Below are 22,152 nucleotides of genomic sequence, written 5' to 3'. Positions count from 1 at the left end.
GTTGGTAGGGAATTTTTTTTTTTTTTTTTTTTTTTTGGTGAACCATCCCTTTAAAAGGAGAATACTGTCATAGATGTTATACTTCCTACGGTTTTCACATACAGTATGGTTTGAGGTTACGTTTGCATATCCAAATTAGAATAGGGGAATGTTTACTGGAAAAAACAAACGTCTATGTAAATCATAGAGATGAGTAGTGCTTATGAAATAGATAGAGCCTTGTAGTATTCTCCAGTAGGCAAATGCAGCACAGCTCGCCTACTCGTGTCATGTGCAATTGATAGCTTTGTATGTGTGTGTGCCAGTATGTTTGATTGTGTTGCTACTTATTATTTTATGGTGAATTCAGATCATAAACTCTAATCAAATTAGATACAATTGCACCTTTCATTTCCATAATTTCAATTCGACAACCCAATTTGCTGGCCTTTTACAAGCTCTGTCTACCACTGTACTTGTCAGTTTGTTAAAAGCTTCCCATAAGTTAAATCTCAGCAAAACCCCTCCCAGCCGCCAAACGCTCGTCCCCTGTGACAACGCTATGTCGCAATTAGAGTTGGGTTACGGGTGGAGAGCAGGAGGGGTGAGTGTTGAAGAAGAGAGGCAGTATATCAAACGGGAAAACTGAACAGATGTGTGGACAATGGCAAATGTGCTGATGGAGGGCCACGTGTAAAGAAATTGCCGCCATGTTGTTGTGTATTTGCTGAGGCACTGCAGACTTCACTCAAAGACACAAATCCACATGCCGCTCGACAATTTCTCTTATTTTTGGACTCGGTTCTGTAGATGCATCAGCCGGCAATGGCTCTTCTCTCTGGTTTGCTCATTCAATCACCCACTCTATCCATTCGCTCTTTCTCAATTTCCTGCCGCTCTCCTCCAAGCTGTCATCTGTCCACTTCCTCCCCGTGACTGTTTTATGGCACTGTCAAAGCAAACTGCATATTGAGCCTCTTTTCCCTTCGGTAACTTCTTTACCCCTCCACTTCCTCCTCCACCAGCACCCAATCTCTTTGCTATTCACGTCCCTTGCTCTCCTCTGTCCTAATAGCTTAAGTTTTCCCCCCTTTAAATGCCACAGTGCTGGTGGGTTGAGATAAGAGGAAGAGGAAGTGAGAGAGGTCATACTGGAACTCTTTCAAAGTTAAAAGGGATAGTTCACTCAAAAATAATATTAAAATATGATATATATCTAAATGTTTTAGATAATATTTTACTATATTTCATATTTTTTATATTTATATTAAATCTTGAAGAATATTTTGACTGCTTTTGTCCATTCAATGAAAGTCATTGGGATCCAAAAACACAAACTGTTTCAAAATGTCATCAAAGAATGTCATTCAGGTTTGGAGATACCAGTGTTATTTTAGCTACTATATTTTGAATTTGAATTAGATTTAATTTTTTATTGTATTTTTAGTTTTTATTTTGTAATTGAATTGTCCTTTTGTGATTTATTATAGTTTTTGTTTTTATATTTCTTTTTAGCTTTATTTTTAGTACTTTTACTATGTCAACTTGAACTTGAAATTTCAGTTTCCCATTTTAATTTTTTATTTAGGTTTTCCATCTAATACTTATATTTTATTTTATTTCAGCTTCCTTTAAATTATAGAAAATTATTTTTAATAGCTTAAGTTTTGCTTACAAAAACAAATCTGGGAAAGACGATGCTGACGGAATTCTTTTTTTTTTTTTTTTTTTGGTGAACCATCCCTTTAAAAGGAGAATACTGTCATAGATGTTATACTTCCTACGGTTTTCACATACAGTATGGTTTGAGGTTACGTTTGCATATCCAAATTAGAATAGGGGAATGTTTACTGGAAAAAACAAACGTCTATGTAAATCATAGAGATGAGTAGTGCTTATGAAATAGATAGAGCCTTGTAGTATTCTCCAGTAGGCAAATGCAGCACAGCTCGCCTACTCGTGTCATGTGCAATTGATAGCTTTGTATGTGTGTGTGCCAGTATGTTTGATTGTGTTGCTACTTATTATTTTATGGTGAATTCAGATCATAAACTCTAATCAAATTAGATACAATTGCACCTTTCATTTCCATAATTTCAATTCGACAACCCAATTTGCTGGCCTTTTACAAGCTCTGTCTACCACTGTACTTGTCAGTTTGTTAAAAGCTTCCCATAAGTTAAATCTCAGCAAAACCCCTCCCAGCCGCCAAACGCTCGTCCCCTGTGACAACGCTATGTCGCAATTAGAGTTGGGTTACGGGTGGAGAGCAGGAGGGGTGAGTGTTGAAGAAGAGAGGCAGTATATCAAACGGGAAAACTGAACAGATGTGTGGACAATGGCAAATGTGCTGATGGAGGGCCACGTGTAAAGAAATTGCCGCCGTGTTGTTGTGTATTTGCTGAGGCACTGCAGACTTCACTCAAAGACACAAATCCACATGCCGCTCGACAATTTCTCTTATTTTTGGACTCGGTTCTGTAGATGCATCAGCCGGCAATGGCTCTTCTCTCTGGTTTGCTCATTCAATCACCCACTCTATCCATTCGCTCTTTCTCAATTTCCTGCCGCTCTCCTCCAAGCTGTCATCTGTCCACTTCCTCCCCGTGACTGTTTTATGGCACTGTCAAAGCAAACTGCATATTGAGCTTCTTTTCCCTTCGGTAACTTCTTTACCCCTCCACTTCCTCCTCCACCAGCACCCAATCGCTTTGCTATTCACGTCCCTTGCTCTCCTCTGTCCTAATAGCTTAAGTTTTCCCCCTTTGTTCTTTCACTGACACCTAACATCTATCCCATAATCCCGTGTGCTGGTGCAGCAACTTTTCCCCTTGTCAGGGTGGCTACGTGCCTCATTCACTGGAGAGGAACGATTGAGACAGCATTGACCTCCCTTCGCGCCTCGTGCCGTCCTCAGAGGGACCCGGTTTGACTCATCGAGCCACACCCTATACGGTGCCAAACGTGGCTCGATTATGCTGTCAGTGGCCTGTAAATCAACTAAACTGGAAGTGCTTTATATCACAGTGATCATCGAGAGGGTTAGGGGTCTGAATTATTACCATCAGCCTGAGCAATAAAAACGGCACAGGAACAAGATGGCTAGTTTTGGAATGAGTTACAGTTTGTTTGGGGTTTGGAACGATGGAATCATGAATGGCTGCTGTAACAGAGATGGAAGACTTCGCTCAAATGAGTTGAAATTATTTACTCATAAAGCAGAGAGTTAAATCAGAATAGTGAACTAGAGAATACAGGCCTTGATGTTAACTGAAGTGGGCATTTGATTCGACTCAATTTGTCTTCTTACATAAACTTCTGTTTGTTACAGAAAAATGCATTCAGGTTTTCATCTTGGGTTCTTCCATTATGATGTAGCTCTTTAACTTTATAATATAAGTAACCTGACGTGTGTCAACAACAAATTGTGTATTATTTAATGAATCTATTGTATAATATTAAATATTTTAAATCAAACCGGGATTAAATTAAAGAGCAATGTTTTAATAAGTCCATTTCTTCTTTTGTATTTGTTTGTTTTTCCACCTCTAATGCTGTTTTTTATTATGTGTCTGCTGGTTTATTTCTCCATAATTTTTGAAAGAATACACTGATGACACACTGGTTTTGACTATTTCTACGAATCTGTAAATTAATGTTGCATTAAAATTGTGATGTAATGGAAGTAGCAACTGATCATTTCTTCTGTATTGCAACGTTCATCCAAGTAAAATGGATTATCGGAAAAATTAAATATGTAGAGCAGGACTTGGTTCTATCCATTGTTTGTTGATTAGATAGATAGAGGCAGATCTGAATGTGAGCTTGTAAGAAATGGGCGGTTTTTCGCGGACTTAATGATTGGGGAAGTTTGGCATACATCATCAGAGAAAAGTCTGTTGTTTCACTAGGATGACTGAGTTATAGCATCTTGATTACAAAGTTTTATTACAAAACAACACAGTTAAAAAAAATGAAAAATTAAACATGCGTGGATGAATCAATGAAGTTCAGTAACATGCATTTAGAAAATAAATAGGGTGAATTTCCATTTCATGCTGACTTCAATAATTCTTTTGAAGGTTGATCATAAAGAACCAGTCTTCTTCCATGACAAAATCAACCATGAGCTATTGAATTTCAGTGTGTAATCAGTGATTTTGTCATAGATAGATGCTGATGTTGCTCACTGCGCCATGGGAGAGAGAGAGAGCATCTCATGCTGCTATCTGTGTCTTGATATTACTTAATATCTCATAGATATTAGGCTAAAATCAAATCAAATGGAGTTTTGTTCATGTTTGTACGTCTCTCATATAGAATATGATAAAATAGGATGTTGAAACTGGTTTATAAACAATATAAATTCTAGAATAGAATTATACTCTATTAAACAGATAATCGAACAGAACAGGTTCTTTAAATTATAGGCTACTGTACAGTGTTCCTTATACTATGATTGGAATTATTGACCCTGGACCACAAAACCAGTCTTAAGTCGCTGGGGTATATTTGTAGCAATAGCCAAAAAAACATTGTATGGGTCAAAATTATCGATTTTTCTCTTATGCCAAAAATCATTAGGATATTAAGTAAAGATCATGTTCCATGAAGATATTTTGTAAATTTTCTACCGTAAATATATCAAAACTTAATTTTTGATTAGTAATATGCTTTGCTAAGAACTTAATTTGGACAACTTTAAAGGTGATTTTCTCGATATTTAGATTTTTTTGCACCCTCAGATTCCATATTTTCAAATAGGTGTATCTCAGCCAGATATTGTCCTATCCTAATAAACCATACATCAATGGAACGCTTATTTATTCAGCTATTTTATTCCGGCTAAAATTGAGCCTTATGACTGGTTTTGTGGTCCAGGGTCACATATGATCAAATCAGCTGAACTTGTGCTTTGTGGAGCTGAATAAAACATAACTAAACCAGTCATGTTGTAATCTGTCTGTTTGCTTGGTGTGTCTATATTTGCAATTTATTTATTTATTTATTCATTTCCTTCCCATACATTCAAATCAACCATTCAATGTCTTTGGCCTATATATAGTTCTGCGCAGTAATCTCAAATTCTAATTAATTACAGACTAATTCCACACTGATTCTTGGAATAATGTACTGCATTAATAATTCTTTTGAAGAAGGCTGATCAGAAAGACAAACACACCCTCTCCTGACACACCATCTATCCTCAGGAACTGTGAGTGGTGAACGTATAGGCTGATCTGTAAGCATCATTCACCTACAGCCTTTGTATGCAATGCCACTTTATTCTGCAGCCTCTCTGTGTTTTACACCATCTCAGATCGAAATAAAACTGCATTTGTGATCATGTTTCCGCCAGACGTGTAACATGAGCAGGTTTGGAGAACAGAGAGTGTGTGCCGAAACCTAGCGAGCTAACGGTACCTAAAAAGACTATTTTTACGCGTTCGAACGTTATACGCCTCAAAATGCGGACTAGGTAGGCAACTCGCTAGGTTTGAAGACACAGCCAGGGTGTGAGGGTTTTTTGACACACATTTCTGTTTGTAGTAAACATATCAGCAAGTAAATAAGCACTTAACTGAATAGACGTGTTTTTAATGAACCAGCAGACGATGAAGAATCACTTTTCGCCCTTTCATCGCAGATTACAAGCCGAATGAAGTACCCAAATCAGTTTCCTCAGACAAACGCACGGCCCCGTTCCTCACAGCATTATCCGCCGCGAGACTGTCACGCGGAAACGAAAGCATTTTACCTGCTCGAGCGCTGAGAGCTCTTTCTCCAGCTGCCGGTGTTTGTTATGCCACACCAGATAATGCAGGTGGTAGCGACTCTTCTCCGGAGTTTTTCTGGCAGAAATCATCCTCGGTGCATAGTTCGCCGCTGCTTTCTCCCCCGTTCCGTTTCCCTGCTTTTGTGCGATATCAGTTACTTTTATAAAGGGCGCGTACTATATTATTATTATTACTGAAACGACCGCTAAGGGGATTTCTCTCCCTTTTCTTATCCAGCATCGCGTTTTGCATAGTAGCTTGGCATTCAGTGTGTCTGTGTTGAAGGCGATTTAAAGATTGTGTTCATGGATGCTCTCCGTTCTGTTCTCCACTCCCCCTAGTCTCTTCTCCCTCTCACACACTCAAACGCACGCACGCACGCCCGCTCGCTCGCGGAGGCTGAGGTAGGGCTCTCGTTTCGCCGATGAAAGCGACTCAGTCACACCTATGAGCCATTGAACTTCAGTGTGTGATTCTGTCATACATGCAGATGCTGCCCACTGCGCCGTGCGCATCCTCATTCTGCCATCGCTGTCTTAATATTACTTAATAAATATCTAATGGACGCAGTAGCCTTTATTAACAGAACACAGTTCGGTTCTAGAATTGTGTTTTTAATGGAACAGATAATAGAACAGAACAGAACATGGTGTTTGTATATTATTGTGCTGATGTTGTCACTAATATCTGTCTAATTTGTTCTTTTATCCATACCATGCTTAACTAGTATTAACCTTATACAATATGACCAAATCAATTAGTACAAAACTTAAACTTCTGCTGCTCTATTGAACTGAATAAAAATAAAATGAATCAGCTATGTTCTCGTCTATTTTATTTGGTCTCAATAAATACTCCTTGACTCCAAAAGAATCAAATGGAGTTGTATTCATTTGTTAGTAGCCTATTAAATCTAGTAGGCTACTTCCATTTAGAATAGAATTGACTTGATTTATTTTCTATAGTGCTGATATTATTATCTTTTGCAGGAAGTGATCCATCCCATTCACCCATCTAAACAGGGGACTAGACATAATATTAGCACAACTGCATATATATGATCAAGGAGAGATTTTTTTTCATCAACTTCATTAATAATATTTTTATTTATTTTACAATATTTTATTTTTATTACAATTTTTAATTGGAATTTCTTTAGAACATTCAGCCCATTCTTCATATACTTACAGGAAAAAAACATACAGTGTATTTCAAAGGGGTTTCCAGAAAAAAAAAATCTGCACATGTATTTAGGAATAGTTCACCCAAAAATGAAAATTGTGATGTTTTTATCAGCTGTTTGAACTGTCATTCTGACAGCACCCATTCTCTGAAAACGATCCATTGGTGAGCCAGTATGAAGAAACAAACTCATCCACATCTTGCAAATTTCACTGGATTATGGGGACATATTTAGAGAAGAAGCAACGGTTTAAAGTTGAAATGCCTTAATGATGGATTTATTTCTTACAAACAATCAGCTTTTCACTTCACAAGACATCAATTGATGCATTGGAGTCACATTTATTACTTGTGGATTATTGTGATGTTTTTATCGGCTGTTTGGACTCTCATTCTGACGGCACGCATTCGCTGCAAAGATCTATTGGTAAGCAAGTGATATAGGCTAATGCTAAATTTCTTCAAATCTGTGCCAATGAAGAAACAAACTCATCTACATCTTGAATGGCCTGAGGGTGAGTAAATTTTCATTTTTGGCTGAACCATTCCTTTGATGTGTTTAGAATAGAATAGAATAGAATAGAATAGAATGTGGAGGACCAGTATTAAAATATATTACAGTATAGGGTATTTTTCATATTTAATTTACTGAATAAAAATGTACAAAAACATTGCTTTTTCTATTATACTTCATTTGGGGATTGTAGATATCCTATGTAAATAATCTTATGTAAAATTCATCTCCACTGGTGGGCATGACTTCATGGTCCCTCTGCTCTGTCTGCCCCCGCCTGTAACGACGGTGGGGCGAGAGGGAAAGCGAGAGACAGACTATGCAGCCCGCCATACAGAAGTGTATAGGGCAGTAGATGTAAATAAACCGTGTACTGTATCCATACTTTTCTTATTCCCACCCCCTTTTGCCCGAGACAGAGACGGGGCTTGGATGATCGGGGGAAAAGATTAGTGGGGGCATTCAAAATTAAATAATCTGATAACGTAAAGGGCCTTCTAAAAATTTGATTAATTTTAAGGAATCGTAAAGTCCTTGTAGCGGTAAGACAGAAGACACCGCAGGAAAAAAAGGAAGGAGAGAGAGAAGGGTGAGGACCGGGAGTGTTGGGGAGCTCGTCGCCGGCTTCCGGACATTCGGGGCGGCATTGAAATCGCAGACGTCGCTCCTGGGGGAAAGCAAGCCAAATATCGTTGGTATTGGACTAAAATCCCTGGAAGCGGTAGATTTTGTTTCAGCGATGTCCAGGAAAGTCCAAAGAAGCGAAGTTTGCGCCGACTGCAGTGCACCAGGTAGGGCTGAGATTTATGGATCGAGGCGTTGTTGTGAGCCATGACTGTCCGAGACTCGCTTGAGCGCGGCGGCAAGCGGTGAACACCAAGCCCGCGAATGCACAGGGATACTCGGTTAAACGCGTCAGGAAAATGCCCGAAAATTAAGGCCCATACGGCGGCCCAACAAGTCAGCTAATTCAAAACCACTCTAAATTAAAGACTGAATCAATATGTGGGTTATAATACGACAGAACAGTAGGTGTTCATAAACTATATCCTTTACTAAACTTCTGTGACTATAAATTTGAGGTGTTATTGCAGCTTTGCTACCGTGGCTACAGTTTTAGCCGATGCTTGTTGTTAGCATCTATCCTTAGCTTATTGACGATAGAGGTGCTGTTAATTAAAAGCACTATATTTATGCTATACGCGGGACCTTTTATATGTGCATTTTGTAGTGAGAGAAAATTATGTTGATTAAAAGTAAGTTTTAGTTCATATTGAGCACAAAACAGGCTCTGTATCGAACAATGCTAACTGACAGTAAGCTAGACTCGGTTGCTAAGTAGCCTGCGGACTGTCGTGTGACTGCCTTGCCAGTATTTGAGTAAAACATATTTCTGTGTTTAAAATCTGTAAATGCATTATAGCTACGAGGAGTACTAGTTCAGTTTGTCCAGTACTGTTTCAAATCTAGTTAACTTGGGCTGAGGCGAGTTAGCTTAACTAGCGTTAGCAGGTTGACAGGACACATCACACTGACGTGGGTCAGACTTTGCTCGTGTTTTTGTGCACCACTTTGTTTCTAGATAGCGTTTTCGTGGGTAGATATTGTTTAGTGGCACATTTCCTGAATGTGTATTTGTTCATTAATTTGTTTTGTTAATTACTTGTACGATATGTTGTTTCAAAGTGTAGTATGTTTACATAATAAAACAGGGATATTTCTGTATGCTATTGCATAATTATGAAAGTGAATTGATTTGTTGTTATTCTTTATTGTTCTTAAAGTGGGCTCGCATAACTGAAACATTACATTTCATTGCTGGAAAAAAAAATGTTGAAACCAGCCTAAACTGGTTTACTAGTCTTAGCTGTTTTAAGCTGGTCTCCCAGTCTGGCCAAGCTGTTGTGTAGCTGATCTTCAAGCTGGTCTTCAAGCAGCTTTATGCTGGTTTAAGCTGTTTTTAGCACAGTTGGCCTTCATAAAATGATCAGTACAGTATTTCTGCAATGATTATGAGCAATGGCAGAATCACGGAAATTATATATTGATTTATTTCTGATATATTTTGTTGAAGGTTACTACATAGTTGAGTAGGCTATAGTTTTGAGTTATATCCATTTTTAGTCCCATCACGCCCTTCTTGGACAAGGCACAATTTCCTAAATGCTACAGGGAAAAAAGATGGAGGTTGGCATTGCATTTATATTTTAAATAAAGAGGAACTTCCTATGTTTGACTGGCTTTTCTTAGCTGTTTGTCCCAGAAAGCAGTGCTCAATACGTTTACAAGCAAGTTAGGACATAATAAAGCCTTCAGTTGTTTACGAAACATATTTTTGAATCCGCTCAGCTGTGCCGTCACTTCAAGCCCGCCCTTGGCCTTGCTCATTTTGCCTCACCGTCCCCATGGGGGAGAACGAGGGGTGGTACGGGGGGCATGACAGCTGCTCCCTCATGCACAGCTGCTCTCTCTCCAGGACTGAACGTGTATGTGGGAGAGCGTCTCATTTTTGACAGTTTAGTTCTGTTTCACCTCCTCAGCTACCTGCGGTCATGCTCAAAGTTCGGCCGCCAGCGCTGTCACCGGTGCCCCTGGCTGACGACTCCACATCTGAGGGCTTGGGTGTCTTTTTTTTTATCCTTACACACTCGGCATCCTTGTGTTGGCCTGTCCTGCGGTGCTAATAGAGCTTGTCATTTTCGTGTTTGACATGTTGTAGGAATGTAGATAATGGTGAGTGTGTCGAAAAGTGAGGAACTGATGACTGAGAGAGGAGGAGGCGGAGGCGGGCAGACAGACGGATGCATTCTAGTAAATGTATTATGGGTATGAATGAACGTGTGGAAGATTGTCAATTGCATGGCCACTGAGGGCTGAATGGCGCCGCGTGTGTGAGCATTAGAGTGTGTACACTTGAAATTTCATTATGAGCAGAGAGAATCTCTCGTTTGAGATGTTAATGGTTTCAAGCACTTATAGGAAGGACGAGCGTGTTCGTTAAGAAGTATGGCATCATCTTTGATTTTCCCATACGCAGGTGCTCGGCTCCATATCTGTGAACGTCTGGCCATCTTTACACCGATAAAGGGATGATGCTGTATTATTTACAGTTAAGCCAATAATTCTAAAGTTCTTCACCACATACAAGATTCAAACTGTTGGCTATAATATGAACATTTGGCGGATTAAAATAAGCCATGTCTTTTTCTAAAATAAGGAAACAAGCAGGCCTTTTACTTAAAGATTTTTTGATTAAAATATCCAAAAACCACTAGAACAGTGTTATATATTTTGCTGACTTGTGTACTTACATTATCCCAAATGTTTCGAGAAATGTTTAAATCCAGAGAAATAAGCAATTTTAACTAGTGACACGCCTGCCAATGACGTCATAACCCCTCGATTTACGGTTTTGTTTTGTAGAAAACATGGAAACACCAAAGACACTTTAATATGTTGTGCGTTTTAATAGACCGGTGACGACCGCACAGAGTAGCATTATAACAGAACTTTCAAATGTATCTAGTATGATAAAACAGCGCTGCTTTTTCCCCCACATACGCACGACCGGAAGAAGCGGAAGTGGTTGACTGCGTCATAATAAAAGCTCCGCTGCTTTCGAGCCGTGTGTCACGCTCGTTCAGCGGCCTCGTTTCGCATCGACGACTTTCAGCCTCACCCTGCTTCATTCTACTACGTTAATAAATCATTAGCTCATCCATGAACATGATTTCTGCCCGAGTCTCGTCGCATTGCATCGGCTGTGGGGATGAAGACCACAGCTCCCATGATTCCACACTCAGTCACTGCATCATCAAACTACCCTTTGTCTATTTGTTTATTTGATTATTTTGAATACGCGCCCTCCAGTGGCGAAAATTACATATTGTGCCTTTAACATTAATTTAGGCTTTTTTATAACCTTGAATGGCTCCTTGTTATATTACTTTAATTAAAAGAAAATATGATCAAATGATCTTTAAAAATCTGTTTATATTTTTTTTCTGAATTGAATGAATGTGGGAGTAAAATTAACACTTATTTTACACAATGATTTGGTGTATGCTTCATTTGCTGTGTTTTATATATTATTTTTATATACTTTTGGATACTATATCTTTCAAAAGTTTGGGGTCAGTAATTTTTTTTAGAAATTTTTATTCAGCAAGGAAGGATGCATTAAATTGAACGAAAGTGACAGTAAAGACATTTATAATGTTGCAAACGATTACAGAATTCTGTCTTTTTGAACTTTCTGTTTATCAAGTCCCGAATCAAAATGTATCACAGTTTCCACAAAAACATTACACAACACAACTGTTTTCAAAATTGATGATAATAAGAAATGTTTCTTGAGCACCAAATCAGCATGTGATTCCTGAAGGATCACTGACCCTAAACATTGAAGTAATGGTTGCTGAAAATTCAGCTTTGCCATTACAGGAATAAATAAATTTCTATTTAAAATATATTAAAATAGAAAGCATTTGATTTAAATTGTAATATTGTTTGTTTCATGATATTGTGGTTTTTAATATAAAAAAGTGATCAGTATAATAAAAAAATAAGGCATCCATCCACCATTTTTAGGTGTCATATTGTGTTTGCGTTCATACGGGAAATCAATAATCATGTTATGACACTGTTTACATCAGTGCAGCGTAATCTCCCTCTCGCTCTAATCGTATCAAAACCCTGCTTAGTGAGATTCTGTGAATGAGATTATGTGCTTGAAGTATTGTGGGTGCTGGTTTCATTTGAGCCAGATCCTGGGGGCCTGTGGCAGCCAGAGGCACACTTCTGTCACATTGTGACTTAGTCATTTTTCTGTTTACCTGAATGTCACCTTGATCCTCCTGACTACACTTGTACCCTGCCTGATATGAGGAGAGCTCTTTGCCTCAGATGAGCTCATTCAGAGCAGTGTAGTATGATGTGGTGTATGGTGTGTGGTGTAAAAATGATATACATTTCATTTTTTGTAGCATGTTTGTATGTGTCAGAAATAAATATTTATGTAAATGTTATTAAATTTAATTATACAGCTATTATTTAATAAATGACTGCTATAAATGAACTTTTGCTGGCCAAATAATGTAATTTGTTTGACATTTTTAACCATTAATTCTCACAATTTCCACAACCTCATCTTTGTTATCCAGCTACACTTTACTTTGGTGACATTTTATATCAGCAGAGTTGATTACAAATTAAGTTTATATAAGATAAGATGTAGCAGTAGGTCTAGGATTGTAAAAAATATATTTTGTGATCAGTCTAAACCAAAGCAGTCAGTCTTTCCACTTCCTGTCCTCATGTGCTGTTTTGCTTATTAGAAAAATCAACCCTCAATTGATGTTAGAATAAATGCTTGTTTCCGCCACAAGATAAAAAAATAAAAAAGGTAATTGCGACTTTTTATCTCACAATTCTGAACTGTGAGAAAAATGTCAAAATTGTGAGATAAAATCACAATGACCTTTTTAATTTTTTTTTTATCCTACCATAGTCTTTAGCTTATTCTCTCTGATGAAATGTGCATTGTCATGTATATTAAGATCCGGGCTGGAGCAGTATAAACCGAGGAGTTCTGATCTGCGATGAGTGCTGTTCTGTGCACCGGAGCCTGGGCCGTCACATTTCCATCGTCAAACACCTGCGACACAGTGGCTGGCCTCCTTCCTTACTGCAGGTAACTAAAGAGCATCTCACACACATATTTGTCATTTTCCTCAGGATCATAGCCTAATACATACATGTGTGCCTCTCAGATGGTGCAGACCCTGGCCAGTAATGGAGCAAACTCGATCTGGGAACACTCTTTGCTGGATCCAGCACAAGTTCAGAGTGGGCGCAGGAAACCGAACCCACAAGATAAAGTCCAGTAAGCCATCTCATAAACCATTCATGCATCATATACCAGAATGTCATAAAAACAGAAGACTGGGGGTATAATTCTTGTTTTATTGGTCTGTACTGTATGTAATTGTTCTCATGGAGCTCCATGGAATAGCAGACCACTGAGACAAGACTAGCAAATCTGCTCACTCAAAATAAATAAAGGGAGGTTTTAAAAGTAAAATACGGAGTAATTAAAAAGTAATTTGTCAGAGCAGTGGTGCAGTGGTTCGTCCAGTCTCATTCACTAATTATAAGCTCATGCAGGTGAAGAAAGTTTGAGGAATTTCCTGTGCCACCTTCATTGCACCTGTAATAAAAAGGCAAATATCCATGAATATATGTATTTAAATGCCTAATTACTTTATTAATATTCTTCTAAGCAGTTGTACAATGTTACCTGACACCCAAGAGATATTATAATCTGGGTCCAAAATTAACTGTCTGCCACACCTGCCAGTGGTGAGTGAATTTAGAAAATCAACGTTCTAAATCTCTTTTAAATTATATATAGTATATATTTAAACACACATATATGCATATATATATATATATATATATATATATATATATATACATTTATATGTATATGTATTTGTGTGTGTGTATATTGAAATATTTTCCTTGTTTTTTTCCCAAAAATATCAAACATAAATTCATACACTTTCAAAGCCTATACACACACACACACACACACACATATATATATATATATATATATATATATATATATATATATATACATTTATATGTATATGTATTTGTGTGTGTGTATATTGAAATATTTTCCTTGTTTTTTTCCCAAAAATATCAAACATAAATTCATACACTTTCAAAGCCTATAAGAGATTCAGAAACATATATATATATATATACACACAAACACATACACTCACAAATTTTAAACTATTCATATTTTATAACAAATGTTTCATATATTTCACTTTAATGAAAAGTACATATGCTATATACTTTCCTTTTTATTATTATTATTTTTTACATTTAAAAATCTTAAATTTTAATATTTGTTCTTTGTATTTCTAACATACAGCAGACAAATACTACTATTTTTCCATTTTCCTATGCATGTTGTATGAAAACAGTTACGGTCCCTATTTATTTGGAGAAAGTCTAAAAACTTTAGGCACCTAGAGCATCAAGCGTGTCACTTACATCCCAGAAGGAGCCATTGTTTTAAATAAACAGTCGTGACTGTATCGATGCCAGCAGGACTATTGACGAGGCATCCTATTTTATATTGATTCATTGATTTTGAAATTGATCTCCATTCATTTCTGTGTTCGTATCTTTCACCCCACAGCCCCACTAAGTCAGAGTTCATTCGCGCCAAGTACCAGATGTTAGCCTTCGTCCACAAGCTGCCCTGCCGTGATGATGATGGGGTCACTACGAAGGACCTCAGCAAGGTTAGACCTCCCAAAGGCATCACCTCTGACTCTTTATCTCAGTCTCTTCCCTCTCACTCTCATTCCATCTTTCCTCCTCGGCCTCTCTCTGCTCCCCACTGTCTGTGCCCTTGCAGGAGGGCCCTTAAAATGACACCCCGCTAGTGAATAAATGTGCCTTCCTCAGTGCTATTGAATGGCCCTAATGAGAGGATGCGCAGGAGATCTGCTCTCTTTCTGTGTCTTTCATGCTGGGTCCCTATCTTTTTCTCTCTCACACGCTCGCTTATTCTCTTGTTCTTGCCTGCAGCAACTCCACTCAAGTGTGCGGACAGGAAGTCTGGAGACGTGTTTACGGCTGCTGTCACTGGGGGCACAAGCCAACTTCTTTCACCCGGTAAGATCTGCCATCTCTCACAGTTCTGTCTTTGTTCTGTCAGGTTTTCTACATCATAACTAAGGCCCGTCCACACGGAGACGCGTTTAGCTGTATACGCAAAAATTTTGTATGGTATTGGTGTTTCGTCCAGACGGATCCGGCGTTTTGGGAGCGTGAAACCGCTATTTTTTTAAACCGGGTCCCAGAGTGGATAAATCTGAAAATCTGTATATTTTGTGAAACGATGATGTCATCACCCCACGTCTCACCCCTAGTCAGACACCGCTACGTCACATAACAGCAACAACAACATGAACAAACACTGAACGATTGTCTTTTTATTAACTAATATTAACACAGATTAATAAATGTATTGTTCCATGTTTGTTTGTATACCGCGCGCAAGGTTTATGCGCATAGTCCAAGTCTTCTTCTCCGTTTTTAGTGTATCTCTGTGGCAGAATTACAGTGCCACATACTGGTCTGGCATGTATGTTGACAAATCTGATCCAAAGCACAAATACATTCCAAAACCAAAATATTTATATTTTCATGTTCTTTCTTGCCTCTAATGTTATTACTGTGGCAAACAATATAGATTGTCTGAAAAAAACAGATCTGATTTCATTACTTGCGAAACGACAGTGCAGACAGTCATTCCAAAAGACTGCATTTGAAAAGAGCACAGTGAACAGCGCCTGTCACATGCCTGATGTTCCCTCCACAGGAAAAGGGCACGACCCCTCTACATGTGGCCGCCAAAGCGGGGCAGGTTCTGCAGGCCGAACTGCTAGTGGTGTACGGGGCGGATCCAGGAGCTCCAGATATCAATGGCCGCACACCTATAGACTATGCCCGGTAAATGCAAAACACAGAAGTCACTAGATCCTCGGCACTGATCGATGGAATCTATCTATATCTATCTCTATCTATCTATCTATCTATCTATCTATCTATCTATCCGTCTATCTATCCGTCTATCTATCTATCTATCTATCTGTCTATCTATCTGTCCATCCATCTATATCATATCTATCCATCCATCCATATCATATCTATCCATCCGTCCGTCCATCCATCTATATCATATCTATCTATCTATCCATCTATCTATCTCTGTCCATCTATCCATCCATCCATCCATCCATTCATCCATCCATCCATCCATCCCATATCTATATATCTATCCATCCATCCATCCATCCATCCATCCCATATCTATATATCTATCCATCCATCCATCCATCCATCCATCCCATATCTATATATCTATCCATCTATCTGTCCATCTATCCATCTATCATATCTATCCATCTATCTGTCCATCTATCCATCTGTATCACATCCATCCATCCATCCATAAATATCTATCCATCTATATCATAGCCATCTATTCATCTATATCATACCATATCATAGCCATCTATTCATCTATATCATATCATATATCATATCATGTTTGTCTATCTGTCTGTCATTTTATTTCTCTGTCAGTTATCTTGTTCTATCTGCTGTCCTGTCGTTCTTTCTGTCTGCCCTCCAATCGCTCTGTCTGTCTGTCGTTTTATAGTTCTGTCGGTCTGACGTTCTTCCACTCCATTTGTCTAACTAATGTTTTTGAAAGGATCTAGTGTCTTTGGTTTGTAATGTGACTTTGCTCTTGCAGGCAAGCAGGTCACGTGGAGCTTGCTGAGCGCTTGGTAGAGTGTCAGTATGAGCTTACAGACAGGCTAGCCTTCTATCTTTGTGGACGTCGCCCAGGTGAGCTCAGAGTACCTGTTTTATAGTATTTCCTTGAATAATGGCCATAATGCATATTGTGCTGCCTTATAGATGTTTAAATTGCAAAGAGTGTTGATTAACAGGTTTTCTGCAGAGTTCAGTGCACTTTCAACACAAAAATAGACTCGGCGCTGAAACTCTTATTACACCAAAGCTTCTGCTGTGCGGCTTACACAGGCAGTGTGAAAACTGTAACCTGTTAATTTGGGCGTCAAAATAAATATGTGCTGGATGTGTGTGTGCGGTGTGAAACAGACCAATCTGTCCGCCCAATTGAGGATGAACACTTTTAACATTGTTTTTCTTGTCTGTTTTTGCAGATCACAAGAATGGTCATTATATCATCCCTCAGATGGCAGACAGGTACATTGTATGTGTATGAGAGTGTTTTTGCATTTGTTTGATCCGTAATAGAAAAAACATTGTGTACAATTATTGAAGCTCATCAGTGTAGTTTTATTTATTACTGTCATGATATCCTCCCTCAAATCTTTTCCGTATTGCTGCCTATAAAGGGTAGATACAGTGTACAAAGATCAATTAGCAGCGGGTGTATTTGTGTGTGCAGGCCAGCAGGTTGCGCCACACGGTCAAATCAGTTTGCATTAGAGCAGAGTGTCCTCAACCTCTGTAGCGCTGACTACCTCAAATGCACCACAGCTGAATGACCTTTACTGACCTGTCCAGAAGGAGTGTTGATATGGGGTCTATCCCTTTTCTTTCTCTCTCTATCTGTCTTCTGCTCACTTTTCGGTCTCGCTCGCTCACTCGTTCTCTGTTTTCTCCATCTTGCTGCGCTTTTGGAGGCAGAGCTCGCCCTAAGTGCCCGACGCAGAGGTATCTCTTTCTCTCTCTTCTCACCCCCCTCTCCATAAACCCTGCTCTCTGTCTTTCTCACATGCCTTCATCTGGGTGTGGGTGACTGGAGTGATGAGGCAGGAGTCTGAAAATACATCTACAGGAGTCTGAAAACACAGTTTTTGTACAATACCCCATCATTTTTCATCCCATCAAGTCAATATAAAATCATAATTGGCCTTTTTTACTTAAATACATATTCCTTGTCATGTTGTGCACAGTTCAGTGCATGTTTATTATTCATTGTTCCACCTCAGAAACTGTTAGAAGGCAAAACGTTGTAAACTTACATTTAGGTCATAATATTCTAGTATGGATCACAATGCAGTCAGAATTAAATTAAGTAAAAAAAAAACACTCCTGTTCCTCCTCATCTTTTCTGGCTGTCCCATCCCTTACGCCACACTTCATCCATCCATTCATCCACCTCTCTTTTTTCCTATCTCCTCATCTTTCTCTGTCCGCATGCCTCCAGCATCCTTTTATTCTTGTGTCTGTCTTTGTCTTTGCATAGCCTGGACCTCTCTGAACTGGCCAAGGCAGCCAAGAAGAAGCTTCAAGCGGTGAGTGATGCAGGTTACTGAGCTGCTACAGAGAATTATGGGAATTTGAGTTTTTAGACAGGCACAACTGAAAGCAACAAGTGATAAAAGCTTTTCCATGTAAATTCCAAAGTATATTTCAGTTTGATTTGAATTGTATGTGTCTCCTAACCCCCTGACACAAGTGCTTGTCAACACGGCTGTCTTGTTTTTCTGTTTGTTTCTTTTTCAACTGTAAAACCACTGGCCGCCGGTCAGTTTTGCCACTTATGCTGATGATGAAATTTACATGACATGCACTGTAGACATACCCCTAGCATAACGAAGTATACTTTGGGCTTAAAGGGATAGTTCACCCAAAAATGAAAATTCTGTCATTAAAAACTCACCCTTGTGTCATTGCAAACTCGAAATACCTTCATTCATCAACACAAATTAAGATATTTTCGATGAAATCCAAGAGCTTTTTCACCCTGCATAGACAAGAATGCAACTGAAACGTTCCCAGGCCCAGAAAGGTAGTAAGGACATTGTTAAAATAGTCCATGTGACATCAGTGATTCAACCGTAATTTTACAAAGCTACGAGAATATTTTTTTTGTGCAAAGAAAACAAAAATAATGACTTTATTCAACCATTCTTCTCTTCCTTGTGACCGTCCGCTGCCATTCATGAGAGTAAAATTTCAAAAACTGTTCTGGTCCTGGGAATGTTTCATTTGCATTGCTGTCTATGCAGGGTCAGAAAGCTCTCGGATTTCATAAAAAATAACTTAATTTGTGTTCTGAAGTTGAACGAAGGACTTACGAGTTTGGAACGACATGAGGGTGAGTAATTAATGACAGAATTTAAATTTTTGGGTGAACTATCCCTTTAAAGTCCAAAGTCTGTCAAACGGAAGTTTTGACTGAAATGACTTATTGTGACATATTTCAGAGTAAAATGGAATACGGAATAATTAATTCGGGGGTAACCAAACTTGATCCTGGAGGGCCGGTGTCCTGCAGAGTTTAGCTCCAACTTGCGTCAACACACCTGCCTGGAAGTTTCAAGTATACCTAGTAAGACCTTGATTAGCTGGTTCAGGTGTGTTTAATTAGGGTTGGAGCTAAACTCTGCAGGACACCAGCCCTCCAGGACTGAGTCTGGCCACCCCTGGATTAATTATTCACCACAAGACTAGTAATGTGCACTAACAAAGTAAATAGGGTCGATTTTGATTTCATGTGGACTTTAATCCCAAGTTTCTGCCTTAACCAGCTCTGTCAAGTAAACAGGACATTTTATTGGTCATTTGGTTTTTATTCCTATATTACTGCACTGTGAAGCTCTGCCCACCTTAAAATCTCATTGGTCCAAAATTTTGTTCCACATAAATATAAAACATTCTTATTGACTATGATTGTGCTGTATCACAATGTTTTAGATTTCAGTGTGGCCATATGAATTACTTGCCACAGGAATCCTGGTTAGGCTCTTTGAGAGATTTGAGAGGAATATGGTTGATAAATTCTTCATATGCTTAGAAATTCAGTAGATAAATTTAGCAGATGCTTTGAATTCCCTTAGCTTGCATTTGATATACCACATACTGATGTGTGTGTGTGTGTGTGTGTGTGTGTGTGGATGCAGTTAAATAACCATTTGTTCGAAGAGCTGGCTATGGATGTGTACGATGAAGTGGACCGTAGAGAGAACGATGCAGGTAAGACTCAAACCCCCATCTGTTCCTGTCCCAACTTTCCCTGCTTCTCACTCTTTCCCTAATGTAGTTGTGGAGCGTTCCGGAGGCAAGGGGACAGTTGTATCCGTGTCCCTGGAGATGCCGTTATCGGTGTGTTGTATAAACACTGGCTATAGAAGGACTTCAGCAGTGCAGTCAGCTTGTAGAGAAGGGAGGGAGAGAGATGCCAAATGGAAAGGAGGGTGAAAGGGAGCGAGAGCAAGGGAGTGCCGCAGGAATTCTCTCCTCCTCCTCCTCTCGCTCTCTCTCTACTCCCGTTCCTGGTTGTTGAGGAGAAGAGGTAGCATGCTGGGGTGGCAGACTGGGATTCTGATGGTAAGCAGGGCTGGGAGCGAGGCAGGGGGCCAAATGCACACATAAACACAAACTGAACGGGAGGAGTAGATCCAAACTCTCTGAAACCTCAGGGCCAGGACATCGGAGTCTGTTTGTTTATATTTGTCTTGTTTATATGTGTCCATTCTGTTTCTCCCAGTGTGGCTGACAACTCAGAACCACAGTACGCTTGTGACCGAACGAAGCGCCGTCCCCTTCTTACCCGTCAACCCTGAATACTCAGCGACACGCAACCAGGTAACGCACAGCATTTTAGAGGATGTGTTTGAAGTATGTTTGAGAGGAGGTTCTCCGCTCCTGCTGCCCCCTTGCGTAAGTGCCTGTCACTTCCATGCGGGCCCGTTTTTGATGGAGGCACAAAGGAGAGATGATATCTGGGGTGCAGACGACATGGGGCTAAAAATAGACATTTTGTGATTGTGCAAACATCTGATGCTCAGGTTTGGGCGGCAAACCAACAAATGGATGTTTTCCAGCTGCGTAACTGCTGCAGACGTGCAGCGGCTCCCTCCCCCTCAGCGTTTCCACTGGCATCCTCGCATGACCCTCTCTGTACCACTGCTTGAAATAGTTCTTTTATACAGCGAGACCACTAAGTGCGTTTACTCAAGGGTACGTTTCCTGCGGGCTGATTGACCAGGCTGAGAATTTCCTGTTCTTTTGCGTATACATGAGGATTTGAGACATGGAAAGAGATGATGGGAGGAGGGACACGCACACCCAGTGGTCAAGAGTTGGAACACTGAACTGTTGATGTGGCAGTGTTTTCCAGTATTTAACATGTCCAAGTCGCCCTCTACCAGAATGGACAGTTCTGTAATGACATACATATTGCTGAGCGACTAAGTGCTTAAATAAAACTTACTTTAGGAAAAACTTGCAAATTTGAAACCTGCAGAGCTCTACGGAAAAGCTCTCCTGTAAAAAGATTTCCTGTACAGAAATCATTCATAAAAATCTACACATCCCCCACATCTTTCATGTTTATGAATAGGCTAATTTTAAAAATGTTCTGTTCCTAAAAAGTGTGTAGTACTCTTTAGTACACATTTTACAAAGTTTTAATCTATTCTTCAGAATTTCACAGATTTTGCCCAAATGTCTGTGCAAAAAATGTGGCATTCAGAAGATTTAATATGGGTCTGTATTATTTTTTTTAAACATATTAATGATTTATGCTATCATTCAAAAATTTGGGATTGGTACATTTATTTAATGTAAAGTGCCCATCAAGGCTGAATTTATTTGATCACAGTAAAATCAGTAATATTGTAGAATATTAAAATAACTGTTTTCTATTGGAATGTATTTTAAAATATAATTTTGTATATTTTACTTTAATATTACTTTTAATATTTTAAGTTGTAATTTATTCCAACTTGGCAAAGTTGAAGTTTCAGCAGCCAGTCTTCAGTGTCGTATGATCCTTCAGAAATCATTCAAATATGCTGATTTAGTGCCCAAGAAACATTTCTTCCTATTATTAATGTTAAAAAAAGGGGGGGAAATGCTTGATATGCTGTAATGCTTAATATTTTTGTGGAAACGGGTTAGGGTTAGGCTTTTTTTTTGTTCTTCAGATTTTTTTTTTTTAAATAGAAAGTTCAAAAGAACAGCATTTATCATATAAAAAGATTTTTTATAACAATGTAAAACATGTTACTGTCAATTTTGATCAATTTAATTGATCCTTTTTATATGAATATTATTATGTATAAATAAGCATAAGTATTTATGTATATTTATTTGTGTACA

General features: G+C 38.8%; 2 protein-coding genes across 5 annotated transcripts in view; one reads left to right on the top strand and one right to left on the bottom strand.

The window, feature by feature from the left end:
- The window catches only part of LOC107669714 (ankyrin repeat domain-containing protein 13B-like), a 31,253-nt gene extending 25,179 nt beyond the window's left edge, over positions 1-6,074 (bottom strand). Inside the window, exon 1 of the mRNA XM_016462083.1 lies at positions 5,738-6,074. Within this exon, the coding sequence (XP_016317569.1) occupies positions 5,738-5,845 (108 nt within the window). The 5' untranslated portion in view covers positions 5,846-6,074. The remainder of the gene's footprint in view (positions 1-5,737) is intronic.
- Positions 6,075-7,772: 1,698 nt separating this feature from the next.
- LOC107669736 (ARF GTPase-activating protein GIT1-like) overlaps positions 7,773-22,152 on the top strand; it is a 24,004-nt gene continuing 9,624 nt past the window's right edge. For 3 of the 4 annotated variants that reach the window (XM_016462112.1, XM_016462113.1, XM_016462110.1), the window contains exons 1-12: positions 7,773-8,243; positions 13,011-13,144; positions 13,224-13,336; positions 14,672-14,777; positions 15,067-15,153; positions 15,863-15,993; positions 16,802-16,896; positions 17,238-17,280; positions 17,728-17,754; positions 18,290-18,338; positions 19,950-20,022; positions 20,537-20,634. In XM_016462112.1, the coding sequence (XP_016317598.1) occupies positions 8,192-8,243; positions 13,011-13,144; positions 13,224-13,336; positions 14,672-14,777; positions 15,067-15,153; positions 15,863-15,993; positions 16,802-16,896; positions 17,238-17,280; positions 17,728-17,754; positions 18,290-18,338; positions 19,950-20,022; positions 20,537-20,634 (1,008 nt within the window). In that variant the 5' untranslated portion in view covers positions 7,773-8,191. The remainder of the gene's footprint in view (positions 8,244-13,010; positions 13,145-13,223; positions 13,337-14,671; positions 14,778-15,066; positions 15,154-15,862; positions 15,994-16,801; positions 16,897-17,237; positions 17,281-17,727; positions 17,755-18,289; positions 18,339-19,949; positions 20,023-20,536; positions 20,635-22,152) is intronic. The other variant, XM_016462111.1, reaches the window with a different exon arrangement.

The sequence above is a fragment of the Sinocyclocheilus anshuiensis genome, unplaced genomic scaffold (assembly GCF_001515605.1).
Source record: "Sinocyclocheilus anshuiensis isolate Anshui unplaced genomic scaffold, SAMN03320099.WGS_v1.1 scaffold684, whole genome shotgun sequence".
Lineage (NCBI taxonomy): Eukaryota > Metazoa > Chordata > Actinopteri > Cypriniformes > Cyprinidae > Sinocyclocheilus > Sinocyclocheilus anshuiensis.
The sequence above is the reverse complement of the archived record's forward strand: the minus strand, read 5'-3'. Positions and strand labels throughout refer to the sequence as shown.